Below are 18,238 nucleotides of genomic sequence, written 5' to 3'. Positions count from 1 at the left end.
CAGCCGCCCCGCATCTCCACCTTAACTTGCGCCGCTGCCGGCACAGTAAGGCCCTGTGAACCGGGCGCGGGTAGCGAACGGCGCAACTGCGGCGTTCGCTACCAAATATCGCGAACGGGGCGCTGCGCACACCGATGATGTCATCGGTGGTGGCGCAGCGCAAATGGCTAACGCCACCATTAGCGCCCCTGCTGAATATCGCGGGGGGCGCAGCCAGTGGCGCTACAGCCACTGACTGCCTCTTTAGGCGCTACTCACCCAATTTTCCCCCCATTTAGTTTAAACCCTCCCCAACAACACAAACAAACCTCCCCGTGAGAATATTGGTCCCAGCTCTGAAGTGTAACTCGTCCGGCTTGTACTGGTCCCACCTTCCCTAGAAACGGTCCCAATGCCTCAGGAATCTAAAGCCCTCCCTCCTGCACCATCTCTCCAGCCACGTATTCATCTGTTTTATCCTCCTATTCCTGTACTCACTAGCATGTGGCACCGGGAGCAATCTAGAGATCATTACCTTTGAGGTCCTGCTTTTTAATCTTTCTCCTAGCTCCCTAAACTCTGCCTGCAGGACCTCATCCCTCTTTCTGCCTATGTTGTTAGTACCGATATGGACAACGATCTCTGGCTGTTCACCCTCCCCCCTCAGAGTGTCCTGCAGCCGCTCAGTAACATCCTTGACCCTGGCACCAGGGAGGCAACATACCATCCTGGAGTCACATCTACGGCCGCAGAAACGCCTGTCTGCTCCCCTAACTGTCGAATCCCCTACCACTATTGCTCGAGTTGCTGTAGCTGGTGACTCTTCCCGCACATGTGGTCATCCAGGCTACGCGAAGTGTCCAGGATGTTCCACATGGCACAGGATGTGCTCTCCACGGGACTGAGCTGCCCTGCCATGCCTCTATTTAATAGACTAAGAACTAACCCAGCAGAAATAAACTTAAAACTTAACAGAAAACACTCCCCAGCTACTCACCAATCAGCTCTTTCCCTCTATTTGATAGGCTATTAACTAACTTAGCAGAAATAAACTTATAAACATAAAAAAAATACACTCACCAGCTACTCACCAATCAGCTCCTTCCCTTGTGCTGACGTCACTTTTTTTTTTACACTGACGTTACTTTTTCAAAAACTGCCTCTATTGAGTTGCTGCCGCTCCTTTTAACTGCTCTGTTCTCGCTGTGCTCCCTCCAGGTCTGCTCCTTCCGGTCTCAGGCTCCTGCCACTCAGGACTGCTCCTTTTAACTGCTCTGCTCTCGCTGTGCTCCCTCCAGGTCTGCTCCTTCCGGTCTCAGCTTGCTCCATCTTATTTGGGTAATCTTCTCCAACCATACATCACCTTTCATTCCTCTCACTCCAAAATATTGCTTGTTGCCTACTCTCTCTGATCCATCATTGAAGCCCAATCTCTCAGCCATTATACCTCTGCTCTTTGGATCACTTTGTACCAGCTGATATCTAATATCATATACAAATATTACATACAAGTAGTTATTACAAATTTTTCCCCCCAAAAAATATTAGCTTAACCAAAATATATTATATCACATTTTATTGAAGGAGATACCAGATTTCAAAGATTGTTATTCTGATGAAGATCCAATCTAAGCACCGAACTTCAAACACTTTCAGTAAAACAGCAAAGAGAAAAAACTGCAAAACTCCAAATAATAAAAATCCTTTCCTATACAAGCATAACACAAGAGATATAGAAAAATATGACCTTTGCTATCTTGTTCTAGGTTTGCATTTATGCCTCAACTGGCTTAATGAATATAAATGATAAATCTCAAAACCATTACATGCAATTTTATTTTTCTTCATATTATGCAAGTGGCCTCACACATCAGTAACTATAATAGTCACCTGTCAGAGGAATGGCATGTGCAAAACCCAGTGCAACATGAAGTATATAGAGATGTACAAGAAAGCACTTGCACTTATACAGCACCTTTATGTCCTCAGGATATCCCAAAGTGCCTCACAGCCAACAAATTAGTTTTGAAATATAGTCACGATGAGGTAGCCAAATGCATTCAGCCAGTTTATGCATAGCATGGTCCCACAAACAGAAAATGAGACAAATGATGAGTTAATCTGTTTTGGTGGTGTTGGTTGAGGAATAAATGTTGGCACACTTGGAACTCCCCTGCTCTTCGAGTAATTGCACGGGAGCCTTTATGTCCAACTGAACGGGCAGATTGGGTTTACTATCCCACCTCTGAAAATGTAACACTTCCTCAGCACTGCACTGAAGTATCAGCCTAAGTTCTGCTCAAGACTCTGAAGTGAAACTTGAACCCATGACCTTTTAATTCAGAGGTGAGAGTGCTTTCACTGAGCCAAGATGACACTATTTACTGACAGAACAGCAAAAAAAAGTACAATGTACAATCACATAAATCAGCTTAGGAGACTCAATTTCATAGCCTATCATTTTCTAGGAATCACATTACCAATAGTGATCATGTGCCCTTTCAAATGTTACCCATTTTAATTATTACCTATTCCATATTCACAGGTTTAAATTCAAATTCAATTGCAAAGTTGTTGAAGTAAATCAAGTGGCAACTAGATTGTCAAGAGTTTTCCATGCTCTTGGAAGAGGGAGTCCATCCAGGATTCGATTGAAAATCTCACAATCGTTCTGCTTCCACTGCCAACCTTAGCCAGGTGTACATCGAGCAAACCTTTTAACAGTAAGCATTCTCCCCAACACTAACACAAGTTGTAAACCTTAAGGCCAAAAAGAGAATAATTAAAATCTAATAGGACCACTTTCAGACCTAAACAAAAGTTGCTACTTACCTCAAAGATTGAATCCAGCTCTTGAGACTTATGGAGGGAGCAATATCTTCATACTTCAATGTAGATCTTACATCAACACGAGTAATTCCATCTGATGCATGCTAAATTGAAGAAACATTAAAACATAGGCTCTGCTACATAACAAGTTTTGATTGAATGAAGCAAGGCATTCTAGGCCATACACAGTCAGATTTAGCTTACTAGTGTTTGGATATTAAATGCATCAAAAGCACACATTTGGTGTTTGAAAGACCTATTTACTGAATTTTGTGACAACATAAATGCTATTATGCAAAGTTATTTAACACACAAATGCTCTTTACTACTCTAAGCCGGCCTTTTTCTAGAGCAATGTCAGTAAAGTTTTCTACATAAACCAGAGACTTGTGTCAGTGTATCCCATTCTCACAATATGGGATACTCCACACTGACCCTGTTCTTTACTTCATGTATCTCCTTGAATGAAAGCTCACCATCTTGCAACTCCAACATTTTACCTTTACAATACGGTAACATTACATTTTAAATCAAGTACATCTTTGTACATTTTACTTTTCCATTTAACAGGTGCTTTAAAAAGACAGCTAAACCCAATTGACACCATTTGAACTACCTACAAAGCTTCAAAAAGGTATCCATTTTCAATTTAATAGTACAGTACCTTGCAGGCTAAAAGTTTAAATAACAGTGGTACATTTCATGAAAGTACACTTTCTGAAATGTGTTTTCATTTACTTCTTTGCAATTACAGTTTCCAGTTTTTTTTTTTTTTTTAAGGCCTTTAACTGTATTTATGAAAAAAATTATTAGTTAAGCATTTTACAGCAAGATTTTTTTTAAACAAATATTCCTTCAATTTAATAGAATTTTCCAAGTCTAATTTATCATTAAACACATCACTGAAATTTTCACAGGAGAACTGAGAAAGGAAGTAAGAGGGCAAAGCTGGTGTTTGAGAACAGATTAGCGGGTAACATAAAAGGGAACCCAAAAGTCTTTTATAAACATATAAATAGTAAAAAGGTACTCAAAGGAAGGGTAGGGCCGATTAGGGAACAAAAAGGAGATCTTTTTGTGGAGGCAGAGGACATGACTGAGGTACTAAATGAGTACTTTGCATCAGTCTTCACTAAGAGAATGCTGTCAAGGTCACAGTAAAGGAGGAGGTAGTAAAGAAATTGGATAGAACAAAAATAGATAGAGGAAGTACTTAAAAGGTTGGCAGTGCTCAAAGTAGAAAAGTCACCCAGTCGAGATGGGATGCATCCTAGGTTAGTGAGGGAAGTAAGGGTGCAAATAGCAGAGGCTCTGGCCACAATTTTCCAATCTTCCTTAGATCTGGGAGAGATGGCAGACGACTGGAGGATTGCAAATGTTACACCCCTGTTGAAAAAAGGGGAGAGGGATAAACCCGGAAACTACTGGCCAATCAGCCTAACACCGGTGGTGGGGAAACTTTTAGAGACAATGGCCCAGATATTCTGATCGCAGGCCTCCCATGGGCGGAGGACTGCGATCTGGAAAAATCTGCGCCCTTACCTAAGGGCTCCCGGGAGGTGAACAGTTCCGATGCTGGGCCTCTCCAAACTGCCGGTGCGCAGGGCCCAAGTATCCCAGAGGCACAGGTAGTTCGCAGTGTCCCTGGGATCACGTGGGCCATGGGGAGCCAATCAAAGAAGGGAATCTCCCTTCATACATTTGACAGGAAGAGCTGTCAAATATATGAATGGAGATCACCCCCAAAACATAGTAAAACTTTAAATAAATTTTAAAAAGCATCACATTTTTAAAATGACTTGAAAGTACAAATAAATTAACTATTTTAAACAAAACTTTAAATTTTTGAAAAAAATAATTAAAGTTTTTTACGGGGCTAAAATAAACTTACCTTTTTTTAAAAAGTATTTTAAAATGATAAATCAGTGGAATTTTTAAAAACTTTTTTCAACTCTTATCCTGGTAGAAACAGGCCTTACACCTGCTTTTACCAGGCGCAAGAATTGTAAGTGTTTTCTGCGGACGGAGGGTCTCCAAAAAACGGAACTATCCACCCTCAGAAGCCCTTCTCCCGGGCAGCCGGAGGATCTGTCAAGAGCTTTCTTGACAGATCGGAAATGCCCGTTTCCAGCGCATGCGCAGTGCATGCCTGAAACCGGCATTTACGATGTCCCTACGGGTGAATACACAGCGTGTACCCACCCATAGGGATCGGAATATCCGGCCCAATAATCCGACACAAAATGAATTGTCACTTGGAAAAATATGGGCTAATAAATGACAGCCAGCGTGGATTTGTTAAAAGCAAATTCTGTTTGACTAACTTGATAAGAGTTCTTTGATGAAGTAATGCAGAGGGTTGATGAAGGTACTACAGATGATATTGTGTATGTGGACTTTCAAAAGGTGTTTGATAAATTACCACACAATAGACTTGTTAGCAAAATTGAAGTCCATGGGATTAAAGCAGCAGTAGCAACGTGGATACAAAATGGGCTAGTGGACAGAAAGCAGAGAGTAGTGGTGAACAGTTGTTTTTCAGACTGGTGGGAAGTATACAGTGGTGTTCCCCAGGGGTCAGTATTAGGACCACTGCTCTTTTTGATATTAATGACCTGGACTTGGAAATATAGGGCATAATTTCAAAGTTTGCTGATGACACGAAACTCAGAAATGTAGTAAACAATGAGGAGGATAGTAACAGGCTTCAGGAGGACACAGATGGACTGGTGAAATGGGCAGACACATGGCAGATTAAATTTCACATATAGAAAGTGTGGAAGTACAGTTTCTCACTTAGACACAAAATGGCTTCCTGGGCATAGAATAAAAAACTCAAATGGCCGACAGCAAGATTCACTAATCAGTTTCAAAGGGATGAGACAATTTAGGAATGCTACATACGTACTCCTTATCTGTGATAAGCTTAACAAGGAGCCTCGTTTACCAAACAAATAGCCAAGGACATGATAAGGTAAACATCGGCCCACAGGCTCAGTTGGTACAGTGGGAGAACAGAAGGATCCCATAATAAAGGATTAGTTAATCTTATCCCAAGGTATTTCTGTTCGTTATTCTAACGCAGCCTGGAATACGTTGTTTCAGTAATTTGCAAGGTCTGTGCCTTTGTAATCAGGTATGATTCAATGCTATGTCATGTGGCATAGAAAGCCTGTTTTGTTTCTGTACTGTATAAATATGTTACAAATGCTGTATTACTTCGAAGAGGTCTAATGTAGCCTTTGACTACACAACCCTTCCCTTGCAAGCAAATAAAGCCTGTCTTTAACGATACTTTGTGTTTAAAGAGTCTTACTCGGGAGTCGAGACTTCGACAAAAGTGTGAAGTGATGTATTTTGGTGGGAAGAATGAGGAGAGGCAATATGAACTAAATGGTACAATTTTAAAGGGGTTGCAGGAACAGAGCGACCTGAGGATATACGTACAAAAATCTTTGAAGGTGGCAGGACAAGTTTATAAGGATGTTAAAAAAGCATGTGATCCATAGCTTTATAAACAGAGGTATAGTGTAGAAAAGCAAGAAAGTTATGCTAAACTTTTATAAATCACTGGCTAGGCCTCAGCATTAGTATTGTGTTTAATTCTGGGCACCACACTTTAGGAAGAATGTCAAGGCCTTAGAGAGGTGCAGAGGAGATTTACTAGAATGGTACCAGGGATGCGGGACTTCAGTTACTTGGAGAGACTAGAGAAGCCGGGATTGTTCTCCTCAATATAAAAAGTTGTAATCATTAATAGTTGTTCAAAATCATGACTGGTTTTGATAGAGTAAACAAGGAGAAACTATTTCCAGTGGCAGAAGGGTCAGTAATCAGAGGACACAGATTTAAGGTAATTGGCAAAATAATGAGGGGCGAGATGAGGACAAACAAATTGTTATGATCTGGAATGCACTGCCTGAAAGGGTGGTGGAAGCAGACTCAACAGTAACTTTCAAAAGGGAATTGGATATATACTTGAAGGAGAAAACTTTGCAAGGCATGGGAGTGGGACCAATTGGATAGCCCTTTCAAAGGGTCAGCACAGGTACGATGGGCCGAATAGCCTCCTTCTGCACTGTATCATTCTATGATTCTATTGCATTATCAGAAAATTTTATACATCACAGACATATGATTTAAGATAGTATGAAAGTACAATAAATTGATGTACTTGGTTTGATAGATTTTAATTGTTCATTTATAAATAAAACTATGTCACATGGCCTGCTTCTGTAACCCCTCTCAACTACATACAACCTTAACTAAAATTCTGCTCTAGAGATACAAGTCCCCAATAAAATCTGAAATATTTGTCATCCTAAAAATAAAATATAAAATAAAAACTTACAATGTGCAGCTGGGAGGGAGTGCAAAGGAGGCCACGGAAGGAAATTGTGTAGTTGATACTGACGTCACCAAGACTGGCCCACCAGCGGGCAATGCAAAACTCTACTGTTTTACCATTCTAAAAACAGTAAAATAAAAATAGGTACAAGTTTTAACAGCTAAATTATAACAGTTTAAAGTCAGTCATAAAGATTTTACTACATTGTCAAATTTGTGCTCACCAAAACTGGAAATGCCTCACACCATGATCCTTTCTCTGAAAGCGATGTGAATTTATAGAATTCATTAGTGCGATAGGCTTTTTGTTTTTCAAGTTGAACTGCATGGAGGACAAACTTTGAGGGAACATCAGATGAAAGTGACGATATGGTGACCTCTGTACAGAAGAAACTGAAGTATTAAAACAAACAGAAATAGACACAGGGCATTTCTCCCTTTATTGAAATGGCTGAAACACAGCTGTGCATGTTTACGGCACTAAAAAAGACTTTCCTTTGATATGAAAGTATGTATCGCACACATAAACTAACCCAGCCTCTGCAGTCCAGGCCAATCGTGGCTGGAAAAGAGGGGAATGAAAGCCCGGGGGAAGAGAGGCCCAAGGTTTGCTTGTTGGGCCAGCAGCAGCACTCCTGCTCCTACTAGACCAAGAGGAACCTTAAGAAAATGTTAAAAAAAAATTACCTGGGCCTCTTCTGGCCCGATGCCAATTCAAATTATGACGCAGCGCCAGTGAAATTATTGAGCCACGACTTTCCCATTTTGATTAGGCTCCAGCTTGTCTGGGGAGGGCAGCCTCTGCACTGTCACAATCCTGGCAAGTCAAAATATTGTGGGATTCGAAGGTGTGGGCTTTCCCCCGGCTATATTAACTACCCATCCACCCAGGTTGTGCGGAGTGGGCTGGGCTAAAATTAAACCTACAGTTCTTCACTAATTGCAATATTCCTTCCTGTAGGTGCTTTAATGAAAACGCTGCTCGGGTGGGGTCTCTAATCGCGGTGGGGTGGCTGAGGCAAGGATGCTGGATCCAGGAGGTACGTGTAAAGGCACTTACCTCCTGGATCCAGCAGTTCTCACCTTACTTTAGCTGGTGGGCTCTCCGAGGCCTGAGAAACACAGCCAGCCACAGTTATGTTTGAAATGCTGGTTAAATCTGACACGCCAGCCTCATTATAATATTTAAATGGATTGCCTGCTCCCCGTCCCACCTGTTAAAACCAAAGTGGGCGAGTTGGGGGTTAGGATTCAGTTTTTTAAACACTTTGACCTCCCACCAGACCCCAACCCACCTGTTTTTTGGGGTTAAAATTCGCCCCGGGTTGTTAAAAATAATTATACTTTTTTATTTATACAGAGAGGCAGTACACACAGACACACACAAACTTGTTATTTTGGTGCTTTAAATACATGATTTTAAAGCACCAACAGAATATGAAGGTTTCTGGAAAGGAGTCTACAGAACACCAAAAAAAACACCTTAATTTCACGTTAGTAAGTGAGGTTTTCAAAATGTGATGCCCTTACCAGCCCAAGTTGCGCCCCAAGGAACTTCAATAAAGTGCCGTCTGATTTTTCCAGGTTTAAAGTGAATATCACTGTATGCAAGCTCATAATTGGAGGTTTCATGTAATCTGTAACCGAAAAATGGCATTAGTTACAAGGCTATTCATAGAGTGAATCTGAATCCAATCCAGAGCATCTAAACAATGAATTATTTATATATATTCTGGGGTTTGTCAGCAGGATGGATGCTGGACTGAAAGGACTTGGACAGGGTGTTTTGAAAGATGGGGTGACAGTTGGGCCAAGAGTGATTTTTTTCTCAGGAGGAGGTGATGATGGCAGTTTTGAAAGGAGGGAGGGTGTCAAAACAAAGAGAGCCATTAACAGTGTCAATACTCACGGGGGCTGAGTGTTCGGGAGTTGTGTGAGAAGTAAATCAAGAAAACAGGAGGTGAATCTCACAGAGGAGATAAGCTTAGAGATTAGGGAGAAAGATAGGTGACAAACTGCAGCATGATGGGGCAGTGGGGGGTTGGAGGTAGGGCGAGTGGGAGACTGTAACTGGTTGGCAGCAGGAGAGGAGGAGGTGAGGTAGTGGCAAAAACAGAGGTGAAAAAATTCATGGGCTTTTTGCTGTTGGTACTGGAGTTGAGGGTAGAGGGGGCTGAGCAAAGGCAGGGTAAGGGGTTTGAGAAAGTGGTTAGTTATTGAGACATGGAATGTTGGGTTGTCCCTGACCCAAGGATGATCCTATTGCAGTAAGAGAAATTGGCTAAGGAGAGCAAAACATAATAGTGCTCAACATGGTTGAGCCAAATCGGATGATGAATGACTAGCCCAGTCATGCACCAGGTGCACTTGAATTTGCAGCTCTCAAGACGCAAGGAAGTGAAGATGGGGACTGCGCCAGGAGGAAGGGCAGGGGTGAGAAATGGAGTGAATTGATGGGAATAAGACCATGGGGGCAAGCCAACAGTCAATAGAGGTGTGTGACAGTTGAACGGCCAGAGGAGCGGGAATGAATTAGCTGGGAGGCAAGGGATTTTCAGAGACAGATGGTGAAAATAGTGGGGTTGGCTGGGGGTAGGGGGTGCGGGGGGAAGGCAAGGGGATCTCAAACAAAAATGTAATGGAATTGACAGATTTCAGAATTTTCAAAAGTTTGAAGTAAAAGTCATTTCGATACTGGTGGAAGTCTGTAGGAGCTTGGCAAAAACAGGTCAGTAGCAATGAATGGCTGTCCACCTTTTGGCAGAAACTTCAGGGCTCTATACAGGTAACTGGAGGAGGAAACTATACAAACACACACCACCAAAAAACGGACACCTATTGACCAATGTTCCCTCTAATTTCTTTTTGAACTGAGCAGGCCACGAACACCTTTGTCCGTGGGCAAATACAACAACAACAACAACCTTTACAACAACAGCAGCAACAGCAACCACTTAAAAGCATATACAGGAAACTTTGGTTTATCCGGAGATTGTATGTCCAGAAACCTCGATCTACCGGCAGAAATCAGGAGCCGTTTTGTTAGGTTTTTTTTCTTCTCGTAGGTTTTTTTTCTTCTCGTGGCTTTTTTCCCCCCCAGTCAGGCTCTGGAAAGTCTCTCTGAAGCTGTTGCTAAGCTACAGAGACGCTTCCAAGGTACGGGCCGACTGTTTAGAAGCTGTTGCTAAGCAACGGTGTTTGTTGTCAGATACGGAGATGAAAACCTCCGTATGCTTCAACATTAACGCTGGTATGTCCGGCAGTTTTGATAGATCGGCAACAGCTTGGTCCCATCGGTGCCGGATATAACAAAGTCTCCTGTATACAGTAATGCCATATTGCCACCCCACCATCTCAAATCATGAGGCAATCAGACAAGGTTCTATACAAGTTTAACATAACTTCTCTGCTTTTGAATTCCATTCAATTGAATTCCCTGGATGAACGGAGAGGTCCGCTCACTGTTGAAAGCACGCGACGCAGCGGCTTACAGTGCAGCTAGGACCAACCTAAAAAAGGGTATCAGGACTGCCAAAAGGAAACAGACACTGCAGATAGAGGATCACTTCCGCAACAACTCGGACCCCCGGCGCATGTGGCAAGGCATCCAGTCCATCACTGACTACAAGGGCAAAAACACCAGTCCCCCGGTTAGCGATGCCTCCCTTCCGGAGGAGCTTAACAACTTCTACGCTCGCTTCGACAGGGACAACATGGAGCCGGCTACCAAAGCCTTGCCACCCCCGGAAGACCAGGTGCTCACTCTGTCGACCTCCGACGCAAGGGGTGTTCTACGCGGAGTGAACACACGAAAGGCTGCTGGACCGGATAGCATCCCTGGACGGGTACTCAAGGAATGTGCTGATCAGCTGGCTGATGTCTTCACCGCCATCTTCAATCTGTCATTGGCCCAGGCAGTAGTCCCTACATGCTTCAAGACCGCTACCATTATTCCTGTGCCAAAACAAACGGCTGTGACGTGCCTGAACGACTATCGACCTGTCGCACTCACACCCATCATAATGAAGTGTTGAGAGAGACTGGTCTTGGCCCACATCAAAGCCAGTGTTCCTGCCTCCCTTGACCAACACCAGTTTGCCTATCGTGCAAACAGATCAACGGAGGATGCAATCACAACTGCTCTACACTCGGCACTGAATCACCTAGATGGTAAGGAGACCTACATCAGAATGCTGTTTATAGACTACAGCTCAGCATTCAACACTATCGTCCCCAACAAGCTGGCCACCAAACTCCAAACTCTTGGTCTGAACACTTCCCTCTGCAACTGGACCCTGGATTTCCTAACAAACAGACCCCAGTCTGTCAAATTAGGTAACCGCACCTCCCCCCCCCCCCCGACCCTGAACACGGGGGCCCCACAAGGATGTGTGCTGAGCCCCCTCCTCTACTCCCTCTTCACCCACGACTGTGTGGCTGTTAATGGTTCCAACACCATCATCAAGTTTGCGGATGACACCACGGTAGTAGGCCAGATTAGCAACAACGATGAGTCAGCCTACAGGGAGGAGGTCCAGCATCTCGTGAAGTGGTGCGCCGATAACAACCTGGCCCTTAACACCAAGAAAACAAAAGAAATCATTGTGGACTTCAGGAAGTCCTAAGGCGGAAGTCACACCCCCATCCACATCAATGGGGCTGTGGTGGAAAGGGTGGACAGCTTTAAGTTCCTCAGAGTCCACATCACGGAAGACCTCTCCTGGTCCCTCAACACCTCCTCTCTGGTGAAGAAGGCCCAGCAGCGCCTATATTTCTTAAGGAGGCTGAAGGGATGTAATCTGTCACCCCTGATCCTCTCTAACTTTTACCGCTGCACTATAGAGAGCATCCTGACAAACTGTATCACAGTATGGTATGGCAGCTGTAGCTACTATGACCGGAAAGCCCTGCAGCGGGTAGTCAAAACTGCCCAACGCATTACCGGCACCCGGCTACCGACCATAGAGCACATATACCAGAAACGCTGTCTACGGAGGTCACGGTCCATCATCAAAGACCCTACCCACCCCAGCCACAGTCTGTTCACCCTCCTACCATCTGGGAGACGCTACAGATGCATTCGCACCCGTACGACCAGATTTAGGAACAGCTTCTTTCCCAGGGCTGTCATCCTACTGAACTCCACAAATAAACTCTAAAGCCTGCACATCTGCCAATGCACTTTATTATGGTCATATTTATGTTAATATACTACAAGCCAAATGTATGTTGAATGTTTAAATGTCTTAATCCAAATGTACACTCTCGGGAGCCGCAAACCTACATTTCGTTGTACTGCACTTGTGCACTAACAATGACAATAAAAGTTGATTTGATTTGATTTGATTTGATTTGATTCCTCTAGAAATGAACCCCAGTGCTTTATTTGCCCTTTTATGGGTTTTTCAACCTGCATTGCTACTTTTAATGATTTGTGAATCTATACCCCTTGATTCCTTTGCACCTCTACCCTATTTAGACTCTTATTTTCCAAGGAGTAGGTAGCCTCCTTATTCCTCCTACCAAAATGCACCACTTCATACTTATCTATATTGAAATTCATTTGTCAAGTTTATTTACAGTAGAATTAATTAAGAGCTTTTAGTTCATCAGGTACAAACTATTAAAAAAAAAATTTACTCGTCAGAAATGACTGGGATATAAAAGAACTGCATAATAATGCATTAACACTTCAGAAACATCACTCAGTTACATGGTTATACATCGACAAGCAATTCAAAAGTCTGAGGTGAGCTGAAAGAGGCATATCTATTCGTGCAATTTGTATTAATTTTAACTTTTTCAACGTATTAGCCCATTCCTCATGTCACTGTAGCAATGGCTGCACAAGCAGCGGCTTTCCTATGACGCTGACGTGCTGGACGTCCACGTAATTAATTAGAATATTAACCACAATGCAACCAGACACCCAACAAATATAAAGTGCTGTAGTTCTTTAGTTCACAGTATTAAAAAGAATTGAACAAAAACAGGTATTTTCAACTTCAATCACTTCCATTAATAAACGCTGTCTTCTTGAACCAGCACACCCCCCATGTAACACGTCAGAAATGCAGCACTTATTCACAAGTGCAGAAAAACACATACACAATTTGTGTTACCGAATTAAAAACAAAAAGCAGGAAAAGCTATGATTTAACAGAAATAAACATTCACCTTTCTTCCCGGGCAGAAGAACTAATCAGATTGACTTGGAAATGTTTACTAGTATGGTGACGTAAAGATGTTAATTTATGAATTTTGTTTGTAATGTTTTGCTCTCAAACATTCTCTACAATATTAATCCCTGCTCTTAAGAGTAAGGAAGTCTTACTACGATTGTACAGGGCATTGGTGAGACCACACTTGGAGTACTATGCACAGTTTTGGTCTCCTTATGAGGATGGATATACGTGCCTCAGAGGCAGTACAACGAAGGTTCACTAGATTGATTCCTGGGGTGAGAGGGTTGTCCTATGAGGAGAGATTGAGTAGATTGGGCCTATACTCTAGAGTTTAGAAGAATGAGAGGTGATCTCATTGAAGCATACAAGATTCTGAGGGGGGTTGACAGGGTAGATGCTGAGAGGTTGTTTCCCCTGGCTGGAGAGTCTAGAACTAGGGGGCATAGTCTCAGGATAAGGGGTCAGCCATTTAGTACTGAGATGAGGAGGAATTTCTTCACTCAGAGGGTTATGAATCTTTGGAATTCTCTACCCGAGGGCTGTGGAGGCTCAGTCGTCGAGTATATTCAAGGCGGAGATTGATATATTTTTAGTTCTCAGGGAATTGGGAGATATGGGGATCGGGTGGGAAAGTGGAGTTGAGGTTGATGATCAGCCATGGCAGAGCAGGCTGGAGGGGCCATATGACCTACTACTGCTCCTATTTCTTATTTTAAGTGATGTGTTTCAGCCTTTGCACATTAACATTGGGGACCAAAGTGAATGGCCCAAAAACTGGTGTCAAATCAAACAGTTGATCCAAAAGCATTTGAGCCATAAACAAAGGGTAGCAGTTATATTTGGGGCAAGTACTGCAGAATCATTAAAAAAAACTTGTGCCAGTGATGTCAAAGGGCCAATTGGGTAAGCCTGACATTGGTAGTGGGGAAAATGCTAGAGTCCATTATAAAAGATGTAATAGCGGAGCACTTGGAAAACAGTGACAGGATCGAACAAAGTCAACATGGATTTACAAAGGGTAAATCATGCTTGACTAATCTACTGGAATTGTTTGAGGATGTAACTGGTAAAATAGATGAGGGAGAACCAGTGGATGTGGTGTGTTTGGACTTTCAGAAGGCTTTCGATAAGGTCCCGCATAAGAGATTAGTGTGTAAAGTTAAGGCACATGGGATTGGGGGCAAGGTATTGACTTGGATAGAGAAGTGGTTGGCAGACAGAAAGCAAAGAGTTGGAATAAACGGGTCTTTTTCCGAGTGGCAGGCAGTGACTAGTGGGGTACCACAGGGATCGATCCTTGGACCCCAGCTATTCACAATATATATTAATGATCTAGACGAGGGAACTAGATGTAATATCTCCAAGTTTGCAGACGACAGAAAGCTGGGTGGGCACATGTGCTGTGAGGAGGATGCCGAGAAACTCCAGTATGATTTGGACAGGTTGGGTGATTGGGCAGAAGCATGGCAGATGCAATATAACGTGGATAAATGCGAGGTTATCCACTTTGGTGTCAAAAACAGGAAGGCAGATTATTATCTGAATGGCAATAGATTGGGAGAAGGGGAAGTGCAACGAGACCTGCGTGTCCTTGTGCACCAGTCGCTGAAGGTAAGCATGCAGGTGCAGCAGGCGGTTAAGAAGGCAAATGGTATGTTGACCTTCGTAGCGAGAGGGTTTGAGTACAGGAACAAGGATGTCTTGCTGCAGTTGTACAGGGCCTTGGTGAGACCACATCTGGAGTATTGTGTGCAGTTTTGGTCGCCTTATCTGAGGAAGGATGTTCTTGCTATGGAGGGAGTGCAGCGAAGATTCACCAGGCTGATACCTGGGATGGCAGGAATGACGTATGAGGAGAGATTGGGTCAATTGGGCTTATACTCACTGGAGTTTAGATGAATGAGAGGGGATCTTATTGAAACTTATAAAATTCTAACAGGACTAGTCCAGAACCAGGGTTCACAGTCTAAGGATAAGGGTTAAGCCATTTAAGACAGAGATGAGGAGGAATTTCTTCACCCAGAGAGTGGTGAACCTGTGGAATTCTCTACCACAGAAGGCCGTAGAGGCCAATTCATTAAATATATTCAAGAAGGAGTTAGATATATTTCTTAAGGCTAAAGGGATCAAGGGATATGGAGAGAAGGCAGGAACAGGGTACTGAATTTGGATGATCAGCCATGATCGCATTGAATGGTGGAGCAGGCTCCAGGGGCCGAATGGCCTACTCCTGCTCCTATCTTCTATGTTTCTATGGGTTCCTTATAAAGGGGGAGGCAGATTTTCTGGTAATGCTTGCATTTTTGGCTAACACCCATGCCTGGACCCTTTGGCTAATGACTTGTTTGGCTGGTTAATGCAGGCATACTGGCTGCTTTGCATAAACCAGGCTGAAAATGAGGAAATTCCTGACATCAGGGGCCATTTTTGGGGCAGATGGAAGTTCTGTCTCCAAGTCCCACAGAAACTACCAACAAAGACTGAGACCTGTTGGATCCACGTCCTGATACAATTTCTGGCCTCTTCAAAGGATTTCCAGGGGACTTACCAGTGAGGCCAACAGCTCTGCAGATTAGTAAAATAATGGCCCAGATATTCCGATCCCTACGGGTGAGTACGCGCTGTGTACTCACTCGTAGGGACATCGGAAATGCTGGTTTCAGGCATGCACAGCGCATGTGCTGGAAACCGGCATTTCCGATCTGTCGACAGATCCTCCGGCTGCCCTGGAGCAGGGCCTCTGTGGGTGGAGAGTTCCATTTATTGGAGACCCTGCGCCCGCAGAAAACACTTACAATTCTTGCGCCAGGTAAAAGCAGGCGCAAGGCCTGCTTTTTACCAGGATAAGAGTTGAAAAAAGTAAAAAAATGTTTTTTCCACTGATCATTTAAAAATACTTCAAAGAAAGGTAAGTTTATTTTTAGCCCCGTTAAAAACGTATTATTTTTTCAAAAATTTAAATTTTTGTTTAAAATTGTTAATTTATGTAATTTCAAGTCATTTTAAAAATGTGATGTTTTTAAAAATTTATTTAAAGTTTTACTATGCTTTGGGGTGATCTCCATTCATATATTTGACAGGTCTTCCTGTCAAATGTATGAATGGAGATTCCCTTCTCCGATTGGTTCCCCATGGCCCACGTGATCCCAGGTGCCCTGCGAACCACCTGCACCTTTGGGATACGTGGGCCCTGCGCACCAGCAGTTTGGAGAGGCCCAGGAACGGAACTCTGCGCCTCCTGGGAGCCCTCTGGTCTTGGCACAGATTTTTCCAGATCGCAGCCTGCTGCCCGCGGGAGGCCTGCGAACGGAATTTCTGGCCCAATGTTTCTTTAACTTAATACTACGCTCGTTACTGGCCAGGATTGCGTGCTGACAAGCACTCGAGTTGCTGAGGTACTTACTGGCTTGCCTTTCTTTGACTGTCTTAATAACTCCCTCGGCCCGCAATTGCACTCCAGCGGCACAATGAAGCTTCTCGCCGGCTGGAGACGGCAGTTGCACAGCAACCGCCCCTCAATGGCTGCCGTGTGATTGGCAGGCCAGTGTGATTGGCAGCCGTGTGATTGGCAGGCCAGTGTGATTGGCAGGCCAGTGTGATTGGCAGGCCAGTGTGATTGGCAGCCGTGTGATTGGCAGGTCAGTCCAGCCACTGACGTGCGTCCGGAGGGTCCCGCCTTCTCTTTGCACTGTGGCCGGGGAACCAATGAACTGGGAAGCCAAATGAACAGAAATTCCATCTTGATTAGGTCCGATCCCAGGTGAGGGTGATAAAAAGGAACGCTGCCGGAGATACAGCCAATCATGGGATATTTGGCTCATCCTGTTTACTGTACATACAATTACCATTTTGAAAATAAGGACCCTGCAAACAAAGAACACCTGATGCAAGTTTACAGGTTTCACTGTACTTGTTTCTAGTTGTAAACAGTTCAGGTGATTAACATGGCAATTGTAATTCCTTGTAAATTTCTGGCTCCCAAACAATGGAATTTATGCTTAAAAATATATCCCATCTGCAAAAAAGTTTGACATCTGGAATGTGATTGATGCAAAACAATTTAAATAAATATTAAAAATGTTCACCAACTGCAACATTCTGAAAATATTGAACCTGTATGTGACACGGTGATGATCACGTTATGTGACCTATTAAAGTGCCGTGGGTTGCAACTAATGTTACTATAAAATCCCAGTATAAAGATTTGAATTTACTACAGCAGTCCTTAGATACTCGAGTTGCACCCTACTGAGTAGCGGAAGCGACATCAAAAACACACAGAATCTGCAACAGCCATTAAGGGCAAACAAATGCCCCTCATTAGTGTGGCCCCGCCCCACGAGCAAGTTGATGAATAATGCCACCCCCATTGAGCATCGCCCATGATACCCCCATCCTCATTGAGCAGTGTAGGGCTCTGGAACCCCCACTATCTCAAGTGACCTTTTTCCACCTCTCAGAGCACCTAATTGGCCTTGGCAACTCCATCATGCACCAGCAAAATTGGGCTCGAGACTTCTCCTGCAAGCAAGACAATGGGTCCTTGCCTGCTGAGCAGTGTAATTGTCGTGGAACTCCCAGAATTGCAAATCTGAGTTCACCTCCTGCCAGAGAAAGTTTGCAAGCCAACCCATTTATCGGCAAGATAGTTTTCCCGCCTTTGCTCCACCCCCATGCCCCCCTCTCCTCCAGCCTCTCATCCACTGCCTCCCCATCTATCTACCATCGCCCACCCTCCTGTCCCACTCTCCCTTTTCCCTGACTGAGTCCAATTATCGCCCTGCCTGATCTGACTTCCCATGTTCAATGCCTTGGAAGATTGATGTTAACATAAATCTCCCGTGGAAAACTGGATGATGCGCTGTATTGTAATGGCAGGAGCACAATATTACACAATG

General features: G+C 43.7%; 1 protein-coding gene across 1 annotated transcript in view; it reads right to left on the bottom strand.

Moving 5' to 3' along the window:
- The window catches only part of tpp2 (tripeptidyl peptidase 2), a 222,366-nt gene that overhangs the window by 91,075 nt on the left and 113,053 nt on the right, over nt 1–18,238 (bottom strand). Inside the window, exons 15-18 of the mRNA XM_085998280.1 lie at nt 8,686–8,792; nt 7,380–7,534; nt 7,160–7,276; nt 2,812–2,912 (exon numbers count right to left, since the gene is read on the bottom strand). Coding sequence (XP_085854406.1) covers nt 2,812–2,912; nt 7,160–7,276; nt 7,380–7,534; nt 8,686–8,792 — 480 coding nt within the window. The remainder of the gene's footprint in view (nt 1–2,811; nt 2,913–7,159; nt 7,277–7,379; nt 7,535–8,685; nt 8,793–18,238) is intronic.

The sequence above is a fragment of the Somniosus microcephalus genome, chromosome 10, assembly GCF_052327205.1.
Source record: "Somniosus microcephalus isolate GS21.2 chromosome 10, FLI_Smic_1.0, whole genome shotgun sequence".
NCBI lineage: Eukaryota > Metazoa > Chordata > Chondrichthyes > Squaliformes > Somniosidae > Somniosus > Somniosus microcephalus.
This window is presented reverse-complemented; position numbering and strand designations above follow the sequence as displayed.